Here is a 14597-nt window from a genome sequence, read left to right on the forward strand (position 1 = left end):
AGACATCCAATATAAATGCTGTATTAGCATGGAATGGCACACATTTCCATGTCCAGGAAAGAAGTAGAAGTGCCATCCTATAATGTAATGATAGGTTAAAAAGCTCACAATGACTGCACTACTTTATACCGGCACCTTATAAAAATGCAGTCCTTACATTGACTGTTACAATGTTGAGAATGCAATTATGCTGTAAAAGGGGAAGTAAGAGTTATTCTGTAGGGGTGAGTTAGAGATAGGCTGCGGGAAAGGTGGGTTAGATTTAGGAGGTGGGAGGTAGGGTTAGGCACTAGGATGGAGGTTAGGATTAGGGTTAGCAAAGTTACGTACAGCTGAATGCCAAAAGGCATCATCATCAGACCCAGAAGAAGCCGAATAGCATAGATCACAGTTGGACCAATATGGTCAATGTCAACACTATAACATAACATAAAGAAAGTCAACATGTGCATTGACTAAATATAATGAAGCCAAGAATGCATTATGTATACGAACGTAAGATAGTGTAGCCTACTGTCGAATAGTTTGCATTCTCAGAAATCCCTTACTATATCACTGGACAATCAAAAAACATTCATTCTAGGTTTAAAAATGAAATATTTTTTTTTTAAGAGAAGGACATTTCAGGTTCCTTGCTTTTTTCCAATTTCTACTCACATGAAATTAAACAAACGTGAACATGCCACAGGTTTACACAATGGGGGTGTTTAATGGATCCTTGGTAATCCAAGGAGGAGGTGGGAGAGCAGTTTAAATCAACTATGCTTAGGAGAAGGCACAGCCAAGTGCAAACCCTAAAGTCTCAAAAAATATACTTCATTGGGCCAGATGCAGTAAGCTTCAAAATGTGATAAATTGGAGAATGATAAAGTATCAGCCAACCAGATCCTAACCGCCATGCCACAGGCTGTGGTTTAAAAAATGACAGCTAGGAGCTGATTGGCTGGTTGTTTATCACAGTCTCAACTTTATCACTTTTTGAAACAGAGATCATCTGGCCCTCAACAATAGCTTTCTTGAAGATCAAAACACAAGCAGATTTCGTGTTGGATTCCCTTAAGGACTGTAAACCAGTGCAGCAAGTTACCACCTTAGCTTCACAAATGTTACTAGGGAGTGCCTATCAAAACTAGACCGGAAAAAGGAACAAAGAAGGTGGTGGCCTTATTTAGTGAAAACTTCTTTCCTGTCTACCTTCAAAGACACAAAAGAGGAAAAGAGTTTGTATGGATGCACTCCTTAGTGGACAATCAAAAAACAAAATATAATTGGATTTTATTCCTTTTCAAATTTTGTTAAAAAATGTGGAGGTTCCTTTTATCTTTATTAGGACCTGGATGGATAAGGATACCACCACATATAGCGAAATAAGAGGTTAAAAGAGTTTTCTACATTGATCAACAAACAGTGTTTTTTAGGAGAGAAAAATGTGATTAAAGATTTTTAAAAGTGTAGGTAGATACGAATGTTGGTGCTAGTATTCTGATAAGAATTGGGGTGTATTCCCCACTAGAGTCCTTACATATATTGTCAAATCTGTATCAATAAAGAATTATTACCACACGTGTTTGTTTATTTTTGCCTTGTGGGGGCTTTCTCAGGTATGATGGATTGAATGCTCTCGAATGTATCGGTGCAGTATTCCACACGTACAAGGTCCCTGGATACAGTTAGTAGGAATTAGGGGTAGATTCCCCACACACCGTAGAGGTATAAGAACCCAATGTGTGTTCACAGAGGACGTTTGTTAGGGGGTGGGTTCCCCATAGGTATCCCCCAGCAAGATACAGTTTATACAAATTAGGGGTAGATTCCCCACTAGAGTTTTACCGGACAGTGTAAATTTTCCGGACAGTCGACGTATCTAGTATTAGTTCACCTGTGTAGGTCGGTCGACTCCTAGAATATTGTGCAGGGGGATACTTGGTATATGTGCCTTAATATAGTTGATCGGGTTTTTAGGGGTAAATTCCCCATACGGGTCTTTCAACAGCGTTGGTAGGTGTTAGGGGTAAAATTCCCTACACGTCGTCACTTGGGGTGCCTGGTGTCTATTTCACATTCAGAGGCTATGCATATATTTAAGGGGTGAATTCCCCGTACACATCCCCTAGATACAATCTGTGAGAATTTAAGAGGTGAATTCCCCAGATGACGTCTGTTGTGAGGCCCCGTGTTAGTTTACCTATATCAACACTGTATGAGTCCAGGGGTGGGTTCTCTGCAGATATCCCAAAATATGATTTAATAACAATTAGAGGGTACACTCCCTGTGGGAGTCCCTAGGTGAGATTGTACGCACACCAATATAGAATCTGTGTAATTAGGGGTATATTCCCCAAAGAATATGATCCTATACAATTTTTAGGGTTAAATTCCCTGCAGAAGACCCAGAAAGATTTTTTGTATACGTTTAGAATTTTCTACTGAGATAGCCCAATAAATGTTTTTTATAACAGACAGGCAATATTTATCATGGGGGGTATATTCCCCTTAATTGTTGTGGTAATTAGTCTAAATATACATATGCAGGATCACTTTAATATAGTATGGAAGTGTATTCCTTTTATTCGGATTGCTGCATACCAACAATTAGTCTTCTGATGATATAAATACTCTAACCACTTGGTGTGGATCAAGAGGTTGTTTTAGCCAGAGAGGAGAGTTTTACACAATATTTGTATCTTATTATCATACAAGGTTTGTAATGACGATACAAATGTGTTTATTATGTTGCAAATTGCAGCCAGAGCTTCTGAGACAGCTTAATACGTTGTCTCCATATATTTGTTAGCTCTGAGTGAGGTACAGCAGCGACACCTACTGGGGATTGCAGGGTACTGATGTTCAAGCACTATCTATATAGTATATGGTGCTGGGCTGCGTAAATGCTACCAGAGGTGGGTGAATAGCAAGACCACTGTTTGGTCTGCTAACACTGGCTGCTGCACATATACTGGCTACAACCTCCTGGATACAGATTAGTAAGGACGCTAGATATATCACAATAATTGTAGGAAATACATGTCTAAGCTAAACACCAAACATTCTATCTAACGCTACACGGACAGGACACGTGTTTCGCTTTGTGAGCTTCTTCAAGCTTGAAGAAGCTCACAAAGTGAAACACGTGTCCTGTCCGTGTAGCGTTAGATAGAATGTTTGGTGTTTAGCTTAGACATGTATTTCCTACAATTATTGTGATATATCTAGCGTCCTTACTAATCTGTATCCAGGAGGTTGTAGCCAGTATATGTGCAGCAGCCAGTGTTAGCAGACCAAACAGTGGTCTTGCTATTCACCCACCTCTGGTAGCATTTACGCAGCCCAGCACCATATACTATATAGATAGTGCTTGAACATCAGTACCCTGCAATCCCCAGTAGGTGTCGCTGCTGTACCTCACTCAGAGCTAACAAATATATGGAGACAACGTATTAAGCTGTCTCAGAAGCTCTGGCTGCAATTTGCAACATAATAAACACATTTGTATCGTCATTACAAACCTTGTATGATAATAAGATACAAATATTGTGTAAAACTCTCCTCTCTGGCTAAAACAACCTCTTGATCCACACCAAGTGGTTAGAGTCTTTATATCATCAGAAGACTAATTGTTGGTATGCAGCAATCCGAATAAAAGGAATACACTTCCATACTATATTAAAGTGATCCTGCATATGTATATTTAGACTAATTACCACAACAATTAAGGGGAATATACCCCCCATGATAAATATTGCCTGTCTGTTATAAAAAACATTTATTGGGCTATCTCAGTAGAAAATTCTAAACGTATACAAAAAATCTTTCTGGGTCTTCTGCAGGGAATTTAACCCTAAAAATTGTATAGGATCATATTCTTTGGGGAATATACCCCTAATTACACAGATTCTATATTGGTGTGCGTACAATCTCACCTAGGGACTCCCACAGGGAGTGTACCCTCTAATTGTTATTAAATCATATTTTGGGATATCTGCAGAGAACCCACCCCTGGACTCATACAGTGTTGATATAGGTAAACTAACACGGGGCCTCACAACAGACGTCATCTGGGGAATTCACCCCTTAAATTCTCACAGATTGTATCTAGGGGATGTGCACGGGGAATTCACCCCTTAAATATATGCATAGCCTCTGAATGTGAAATAGACACCAGGCACCCCAAGTGACGACGTGTAGGGAATTTTACCCCTAACACCTACCAACGCTGTTGAAAGACCCGTATGGGGAATTTACCCCTAAAAACCCGATCAACTATATTGAGGCACATATACCAAGTATCCCCCTGCACAATATTCTAGGAGTCGACCGACCTACACAGGTGAACTAATACTAGATACGTCGACTGTCCGGAAAATTTACACTGTCCGGTAAAACTCTAGTGGGGAATCTACCCCTAATTTGTATAAACTGTATCTTGCTGGGGGATACCTATGGGGAACCCACCCCCTAACAAACGTCCTCTGTGAACACACATTGGGTTCTTATACCTCTACGGTGTGTGGGGAATCTACCCCTAATTCCTACTAACTGTATCCAGGGACCTTGTACGTGTGGAATACTGCACCGATACATTCGAGAGCATTCAATCCATCATACCTGAGAAAGCCCCCACAAGGCAAAAATAAACAAACACGTGTGGTAATAATTCTTTATTGATACAGATTTGACAATATATGTAAGGACTCTAGTGGGGAATACACCCCAATTCTTGTCAGAATACTAGCACCAACATTCGTATCTACCTACACTTTTAAAAATCTTTAATCACATTTTTCTCTCCTAAAAAACACTGTTTGTTGATCAATGTAGAAAACTCTTTTAACCTCTTATTTCGCTATATGTGGTGGTATCCTTATCCATCCAGGTCCTAATAAAGATAAAAGGAACCTCCACATTTTTTAACAAAATTTGAAAAGGAATAAAATCCAATTATATTTTGTTTTTTGATTGTCCACTAAGGAGTGCATCCATACAAACTCTTTTCCTCTTTTGTGTCTTTGTATGCCAATGTTTGGGATAGCACCCCCACTGTGGTGAACCAACATACAGTGGTATATTGCCCGTTAAATAGAGGGCTTCAATTCCTTGTTTTTTGTGTGCAGAACCCCCCAAACCCCTATCCACTCTGTCTACCTTCAGCAAGTATGGGCGTTAACCTTCTAGTTAATGCGGCTATAAAAAGTTGGTACTTGTTTCCTAGCACGGCGCCCATCGCATACCATTACATAAGGTATGCGATGCTATAATCGGGTAAATGAGCCGGATTGTACATTTAAATGTCGCACAGCATCGCATGCCCCGAAATGGCCTGCGATGCGATGCAATTTTTAATTGTACAACCATGATGGGTGCTTACAATGTAAAATGCACCCCCATTGTCCACGCCACCCCACTATCAACGCCAACCCGAAGCGTGGCGAGCGGCGGCGGTACGCGTCCTCCGACCTTTTCATACCCCCACTATCCACGTCGGCACGGAGTTGATTTTAGATAGTGTGGCGAGCGCAGCGAGCCCATGAGGGGACGTGGAATACATGTTAAGTCATCCGCATCCCCTCGCTGCGCTCGCCGTGCTTCGGACTCGGTGGCTCGCCACACTATCTAAAATGAACTCCACCCCGACGTGGATAGTGGGGTTATGAAAATGTCGGAGGACGCGTACCGCCGCCGCTCGCCACGCTTCGGGTTGGCGTTCATAGTGGGGGTGGCGTTCACAATGGGGGTGCATTTAACATTGTAATCACCCATCTGGGTGCTTGTACAATAAAAAAATCTATGAAATGTATAAGATGCTGTAAGATCAAAATCGTGGGCGCCGTGCTAGGAAACAAGTACCAAAAAGTTTAAAGGGGAAATTACAGTGGACTACAGTATACAATATTTTAAACAATATACTATTGAATGTGCATGGTTTATCGTAATTGCTTTTTACAGTGTGTTGGATTTTATGCATTTTATACTTCTTAATATCCTTCTTATGCAAATATGTCTAGTTTTGAAGTGGGTAATATAAAAACCACTGGAATGTTCACCTCAACAGTTACCCATTCACTCAGGTGATGTTGAGAACTTAATTCAGCATGTCACAGTGGAGTGTCATAATGCAACAAGGGAAATAGGGCAAGTGGGAAGCCACAGGCAGTTAAATAGTGCAAGGCATAGCTCACTGACAGTAGTCTCCCAGTGCATATTACGGTGCTAAAGTTCCATGTAAATAATATTCTAGTAGTGTTTCAGATCCCATTTATTAACAGGAGGTTAAAATATTAAAATAAAATATTAAATGTAACAAAATACCTACAATTCCTCAAAAAAAAAAAAAAAAAACTACTGGAATGATAAATCTAAAAAATATATTTTTCCAGACACAATTTATAGGTTGTTATCACCAAAGGACTCTGAAATTCTGTATAAATACTTTACTTGAAAGATGAGAACAAAGCAGCAATAATTCACTTGCTGGCTTAAGAGACTTTAATAACTAAATCATACAGAAAAATAAGGAATATTATCATATTATGAATACAATAACAAGTAAAAGTATGACAACCATGGTTGTAATAAAAGAGGTGCAGCAAACAGTTTAGAAGTTAGTCATAACTTGCCACATGTAGGCAAGTTATTCGGCTTCCTCTAAGACAAAACCAACCACTGCCCGAAATAGATTAGTGTCATTTAAAAGCAAATTAAGCACTGTACAATTATTTGGTGAGCGTTACTAATCAGGATAGTTTAAATAAAGTATCTGTCTCTGTGGCTAAAATGAGAAACCAATGGCTCAGAGGGTTAAAGGAGGTGTGGCAAATTCATGGGGAATGGCTATAAAAGTACAACTATTTGCCAAACAGGTGGTTATTCTTCCCCTTCAGCATCTCTGTCTATATCTTCAATCTATTTAATTTTAGCTTGCATTATCATCAATACAGCCACCGAATACAAAACAATTACTGTTTAATTGAAGTAGATATCTACTTTTATCATGCCTCCTTATTCTTTGGGATATTTTGGAGTCCATTTCAGTGCTATACACCAGAAGCACCGACAATGAGCTGGTATGGAATGGATGGATAGAGCATTGTTTACTAAGAAAGTAGCATCCCAAATGTGCTTTCTAGATATTCCTCTCAAAATGAAACAGGGAAGAAACAGCATTTTTTACTTTAAAAGCTTCTCTTTATTAGAGATGCATGGTTTGATTCTCCTGATGAGATCCGATCTGAAACAAGCCCTGGTTCAGATATTCCTGCAGCTCAGAATTAGAGATCAATAATAAAATCGAAATTTAATGTTTTGTGTCACAAAATGGTTTTTCATCAGCTTTTTTTTTTTATATAACTTTTTTTTGTTATAGATTTGCTACCGATCCAAAACACTTCAGAGTGGTTCTGCTAAAAGCAGAACACGATAATAATTTTGAGACAAAACCACGAATATCCCTGCGCATTAAATGTTGTGTGAGGGTGGTGCTTCTTTTGATGCTTTACCTCAAATAAAACCCTGTGTGGCAACGACAACAGGTAGGGTTAGTGTTTTATGTGTGGAGGGGGAATTCCTCTCATTCTTGCAGCTTGGGAGAGAACTGCCAGACTGACTAATGAGAGCGATTTGTTTTCACATAAAGAGTAACAACTTTTCTTTACATATCATATATTTAGGCATTGCATTGCCTTTAGCTTTATTTGTACTGATCTGAAATCTTAAAACATAAAAAAATGGATATGAACTTTCAGTGTACTTAAATAAGTGCATTTTTCCACATTAACATTTTTTTCACATACTGTATTTAAAGGATTTAAAAAATGCCCACTGTCAAGACAGTGTACTGTATGGCTGTAGCAGTAGTCAAAATGCTATAATCTCTCCAAATGCAAAACTAGCTAAGGCCCAACCTCAATGACACATACAAATCATATATGTGGTTACGATCTAGTCTAGTGAATCAACAGATGGACTCTCTGGAAATGGCATGCAGTTATTTTAAACGTGACAAGAGACAGCCATGCACAAACATGTGTATCACAGATTTACTTCATGTGCTCTTCTTACCTTCATTTCCAATATCTTTTGAAAAGTCTCTGTGTTACAGTCAGCGAGCAGTTTGATGTAATTATCCACAAACACAACAGAAGGTTCATGTGGCGCCATCACTACCTAAAAAGTCAGGAAGCAAGCAGGTATACAGTTACATATGTTCATGCATATGCATTCCAAATGGCATACTCGTATTTTCTCTTTAAGAGAGACAAGGAGATATAAGCTATAAAAAAATAATCATCATTGATAGACACTTTCACTGACCCATTTCGAGCTGCAGACACTTTCACTGACCCATTTCGAGCTGCAGAAGTATTGTAAGTCCTGTACTGGTCTATTAATCTACAAATATGAATAGCGCACTTTTATTTATTAAGGCTGCACAACTACCAGTCAAACCGTGCCTGCTCAGTTCGTAAATAACCTAATAATATAGTAAAATGCTGCAGAGGGGTGAAGAAGCATTTGATAAAAATAAAACCGTTTGGTTATTTCAGACCTAGCATCAGTACATTTCTTTAACATATGTTTGAACTTACGGTTTACACATAAATAAAGTGTCACACACACACACACACACACACATTTAAATGTATCAATTAGCTCAATTGGTCTTCAGAGCTACACAAAGTATCAATAAATAACTCATAGCGGACAATATTGAAAAGGGTATGTAAGCTAAAAATGATATTCAGCATGTAGCTTTTACGGTCATGTTTTTTTTTTAGCAATGCTAACTATAACATCAAAGTGACACTGCTATATTGTTGCTCTGCTATGGTTTTAAGTGAAACACCTAACTAATTTGCAGCCTCATTATAGCTAATGGATAGCAGTTGCATCTGCATACGTGCTCCTTGCTGTACTATGCTGTGATGTATCAACAATATAACTGTTGAGCAAAAGTGTACTGGTTGTAGGTCAATAAAAAAAGTAAAAAAAAAAAAACCTGTAATGATGGAAATCACATCTACAAATTTATTGGGAACTACAGATTAATATTGGCATATATCTATCTATCTATCTATCTATCTATCTATCTATCTATCTATCTATCTATCTATCTATCTATCGAGAGAGACAGGGGATAGAGGGAGAGTGAGACAGCAAACATCCAAGATAAGCAAAAAATTGTCTTTATCATCACTTAATAAAATAATTTTCATTGTGCAAATCCAACATACGATAAGCCTGGTCAGTAAAACATCCACAGCATAACAGGGTTGAAATGATAGTACTAAGCCATCCTCTAACACAGTGATTCTCAACCTCTGCCTCAGAACCCCCTCCCGGGTCACTTTAGTAGACGGACACACATACTCATTTACTATTATCTAACCAGCCCATCACAGCAGCAATTTATTGCACAAAAACATTCAAACATGGTTAAGAGGTTTCGTTTTGGCTCAAAACAAACAATATAAAGCAAAGAATACAATGTAAGGGACTTTAACCATGGAATGATTATTGGTACCAAATGGGCTGACTAGAGAAAACAACAAACCTCTGATCTCCTGGAATTTTCATGCATAACAGAGTACGTTTACAGAAACTGGTTTACAAAACCACCCAGTGAGCATCAGTTCTGTGTAAAAGGAGGCCAATTCCAGGATCGGCGGGATCCCAGAATTTTGCCACAAAAATGCTGGGATCTGAATCTCGGGACTGGAGCCTCCAATCCTGGGATTTAGTGGGTTTAGTTTTTCACCTGGAAGCACTGAGCACTGGTAGCATTTCACTCAGAGGCCGCCTGGCTCTGCAGCTGCGAATGGCGTGATGTCAGAGAGGTAATGCTGCACAGCCCTATGCCAGCCCTCACCTTCAGAGTGATACATTGTCACACTTAGCAGTGTCTATGGCACGAGAGGGGCTCAAGGATCACTTCCCTGTGCTCATGGTGGCACTTATGATGGGAGTGTATTGGTACCCGTGCCCCTACTGCTGCCTACTAATGCCACCACCCAATGAGCCAGGGCCTGGCCCTGCTTGCACCGCACTTTGCTGTTTTGCCAAAGACAAGACAAACTGTGCTGCTGTGTGCAAAATAGTGGACTGGCCAATGATTGCTGCCTGATTTGAAGCTGGGCTTGTCCTACTGTCCTGTATATAGTGTTCTTTTAAAGAGATCTTTGCAGGAGTAAAGGGGGAGGGCCTGGGAATCCTGTGATTGAGACTTTTTAAATTCCTGGATTGAAAAAATGAGGCGGGATTTACTAGTTCTGTGAGCAAAAATGCAACGGTGGTGTGAAATTCTTAACATACAGCACTGGGTTAAAATCCTGTCAACAAAGAAGAAGGAACTGAAGCAACACGGAGCACAGACTCACTACCCTTTTCACACCAGCCAAAATTCCAGGGTTCGTCCCGGGAACAACCCGTGACTAGTGCTGGTGTGCAAGGTTCCCGATCCAAATTCTAGGGAAAATTTGCTGGGATTTAAACCCTGCTATCTAGCAGGATTGCTCCCGCGACCAGCCCGGGTAACCGGCTGGTGTGAAAAGTACTTACCCAGGTCCGGGCATCGGGTGGCGGGGTCTGGGGCAGCGGGGTCCATACTGCGGGGATACGGGTAGCGGCGGCTGGACGCTTCTAGCTCTATTTGTGGGGCGGAAAGTGTTTGATTTGAAAAATATTGAAAAGGCTGGCCAGACACACTCAGCCAATCAGTGTCCGGCCAGTGTTTTCCAACTGTTCTCAAACTCGGCGGCGCTTCCCTTCCCTGCTGCCCAGTAAATAGCTTGTAACGCTATTTGCTGTGCAGAGGGTGGAAAGCACTGCTGAATTTGAAAACCTTTTTAAAAGACTTGCCGGACGCTCTCAGTCAATCAGCGTATGGCTAGTCTCTTCAATATGTTTTCAAATCCAGTGCTTTCTACCCCGCTGCACAGCAAATAGCTATAAGCGCCCAGCCACCACTGCCCGGATCCTCGCAGTCTGGACCCTGCTGCCCTCCTCACACCAGAAAATACAGGGGACATGGGTGCTTGATCCAGGGACCATTTTCCTGGGTATGTTCCTGCATTTTCTGGTGTGAAAGGGGACTAAGACTGCACAGTTGAAGACTGGAAAAATAACTCCAGGTCTTATGAATCTCAAATTGTACTGCAACATACAGATGCCAGGGTCAGAAAAAGATATAAACATAAATCCTTGGGTCTGTTGTGCCTTGTGTCAATGGTTCTAGCTGGTAGGGGGGTGCTATGTAACAGCATCGAGAATGTTTTCTTGGCACAAATTTGGCTCTTTAATACCAGTTAAGCATCATTTAAATGCTACAGCTTACCTGATTATTGATGCTGATTATGTGAAACCCTTCTAAAAGGTTACTTCCAACAGGATTAACTCATGTTACAAAACACGGTACTTATGAGTTATCCGGGCGTCTGATTTTTAAATCGGGTCGGATCGGGACATCGCATCGCATGCGACCATCGGATGCAATGCGATGCGATGCGATGACCCGATTTTTCCATAGGAATCAATGTTAAAATGGACTGAGTCCATTTTAACATGGAATTCAATGGGAAAATCGGGTCCTTTTCATACCCCTACTATCCAAGTGGGCATGGAGTTGGATATAAACCTGTGGCGAGCGTAGCGAGCCACCGAGCCCGAAGCATGGCGAGCGCAGCGAGCCCCGCGAGGGGACACGGAATACCGTCCCCTCGCGGGGCTCGCTTCGCTCGCCACGCTTCGGGCTCGGTGGCTCGCTACGCTCGCCACACATTTATATCCAACTCCATGCCCACTTGGATAGTAGGGGTATGAAAAGGACCCCTTTTTCCCATTGAATTCCATGTTAAAATGGACTCAGTCCATTTTAACATTGATTCCTATGGAAAAATCGGGTCATCGCATCCGATGGTCGGATGCGATGCGATGCGATATCGCATCGCATCGCATCGCATCTGATTGTATGCCTTAACTTAAGGCATACAATCAAAAAATCGGGAGCCCGGATAACTCACAAGTACCCAAAACACATATAGGGCCAAATTTACAAAGTGATTTTGTTGGCATTTAAAAAACACCAGAGCCTGCCACCAAATTACAACAGGTTTTATATGGCTAAATGATAGCATTTTTGCTAACCAGATATTTTTGTGCTTAACGGATTCCCTGCATTTTCTTAAGGATGACCCGCCATGGCATGTTCTATTCCACAGTGGTTTCTATTGCAAACCACTGTAGAATATAAGCTTAACAGTAGTTACCTAACAAAGTAATCACTAAGGATCTCAGAGTTTGACCATTTTGCCTGTGGGTGCCTGAGGAACCCACAGCATTACCCACCCCTTCAGTACCGAACCTTAACCACACTGTGGTTCAAAACACAAATTTATATGCAAGATCCCCCAATTTAATTTGATTCTGTCCAACCTTAAATACATACCCTGCTTATATGGGCCTGTTAGTAATAGAGGTGTTGGCTTGGCAGTAGACTTGGACCCACCACATGATTTTCTAAGAATATCTATGTATACCTCATTGAACAAATGACGTTGACACATTGAAATAAGACTATGGTATGTTCTATTATTTTGTCAAATTATTCTATGACTTGCATACTGAATTATGTACATGACTTATTTGGCTTGAATTGTTCTTTTACGCTTCAATAAAAGTAAAAAAAAAAATTGAAGTGGCAAAGGGACCCAAAATACCTGGAGAAGCCTAGAGGCTCAGCCATGGGTTAATATGGCCCCTTAAGCACAATTGGGATTTTTAAGCATCATGCTCAGGTGCTTAATCCAGCACTTTAGACTACTGCAAGAGTAGAATTGTGGTTGTGGGGTATGGGTAATTAAATATTTGTATCCACATAATGTACAGTACATGTAAAAGGTATCTAATGACCCATGAAATCAGGGCCGGTGCTAGGTTTCTTGGCACCCTAGGCAGGTCAGTGCACCAGACAGGTGTAAGGTGTGGAGTAAGGTCAGACAGGCGGCTGCTGTTGGAGGTGCCTGCTGAGCAAAGAGCGCCCTCCAGTGGCCGGCGCTCTAGGCAGCTGCCTAAAGGTAGCACCGGCCCTGCATGTAATTACATTTTTTAAAACCTCGATCCTTTTTTTCTACACTGACCAATTTAATTCATGCTTACATTCATATACGTAATACCTTTTTTCCTTACAATTACAGTATACTTTGTTGCATTGTGCATTTTTACTAGCCATAAATAATCAGAGATTCTTCCCTGATTTCACAAAAAAGGAAGGCTTAATCTATTTGGTGGAAACTTGCCCAGCTCCTAAGCAAAAATGCCTACACCTTATAATGAAATCTAAATAAAAACACATTGCCTTAGCAATGATCTTGTAAACATCAATCTCCCAAACCAGTTGGAAACATTGACAATAAGAATCTTAAATACACGTACTAAGGTTTCGACTCGCTTTCAACATGTTGATCAACACATTCACATCACCAAGTGCATTCTCATACATTCTCATCAAGTACTTTACATAGCCAAGTCCCTATCTATATCTATCTATCTACATATCTATCTATCTACATATATATATATATATATATATATATATATATATATATATATATAAATAAAATAAACACAAGTAGAACAGAATAATAACAATTTAAGCTAGGGATGTGAGTGCCTTTTGTGAGGGTTCTTGGCACTTTAAATGTATTTAAAAAAAATATATATATATATCTAATAAACACAAGTAGAACAGAATAGTAACAATTTAAGCTAGGGATGTGAGTGCCTTTTGTGAGGGTTCTTGGCACTTTAAATGTGGCAGACTGGATGATCAGAATGCTTATGACCAACTTCATTTCTGGGCTGAAGGCCCAACCTGCACTTGGAATGTACAATGCAAAAGCTGCCAGCAGACTGAAAAGTTTCCAGAAAACCCCAAAGAGCATTCCACCTCCCTGGGGAGATCTTGTGGTCTCTGGATGGACACAAAACCTCTACACAGCATTTTCTCTGCCTGCATTGCCAGTTGAAATATGTAATATAGTAATGTACCCTTCATTCACAAGAATATATTATATGGACAACAAAATAATTGACACATGTATTACATATGATATTAATGTCTGCATTCAATTAGGCTCTAAGGCGTACTGCTTAAGGAAAGGGGTGGTAGCCTCTGAATTTTAAGTCCAGAGCTATTCAATTAGAATATAGTTTCCTTGTGCAGCTAATATTCATTAAACCATAGGAACCTTTAGAAGGGTTTCACATAATCAGCATCAATAATCAGGTAAGCTGTAGCATTTTGAATGATGCTTAACTGGTATTAAAGAGCCAAATTTGTGCCAATAAGAACCTGGAGATATGGGTTTAAGAATTTGGCGCACCTGTGATATGGGCACTTACCACAGATCTGTGTTCGAGCACAGCTAGGCAGTATCAGCTAAGCCAGTGGTTCTCAAACTGTGGGTCCTGACCGCAAAGTGGGTCCCGACCTTTTCATTGTGGGGTCATGACTTCATGTTGCTGACCATCAGGTTGATTACTTTTTAATCTCAGTCAGTGATTCAAGGAGTCTGTTATTTTAGACTCCTCCCATCATTTTGTGCCTC

General features: G+C 40.3%; 1 protein-coding gene across 1 annotated transcript in view; it reads right to left on the reverse strand.

The window, feature by feature from the left end:
- VPS53 (VPS53 subunit of GARP complex) overlaps window positions 1-14597 on the reverse strand; it is a 210452-nt gene that overhangs the window by 7037 nt on the left and 188818 nt on the right. The window contains exon 21 of the mRNA XM_083173988.1: window positions 8056-8160. Within this exon, the coding sequence (XP_083030114.1) occupies window positions 8056-8160 (105 nt within the window). The remainder of the gene's footprint in view (window positions 1-8055; window positions 8161-14597) is intronic.

This window comes from Crinia signifera, chromosome 2 (genome assembly GCF_055691185.1).
Source record: "Crinia signifera chromosome 2, ASM5569118v1, whole genome shotgun sequence".
Taxonomy (NCBI): Eukaryota; Metazoa; Chordata; class Amphibia; order Anura; family Myobatrachidae; genus Crinia; species Crinia signifera.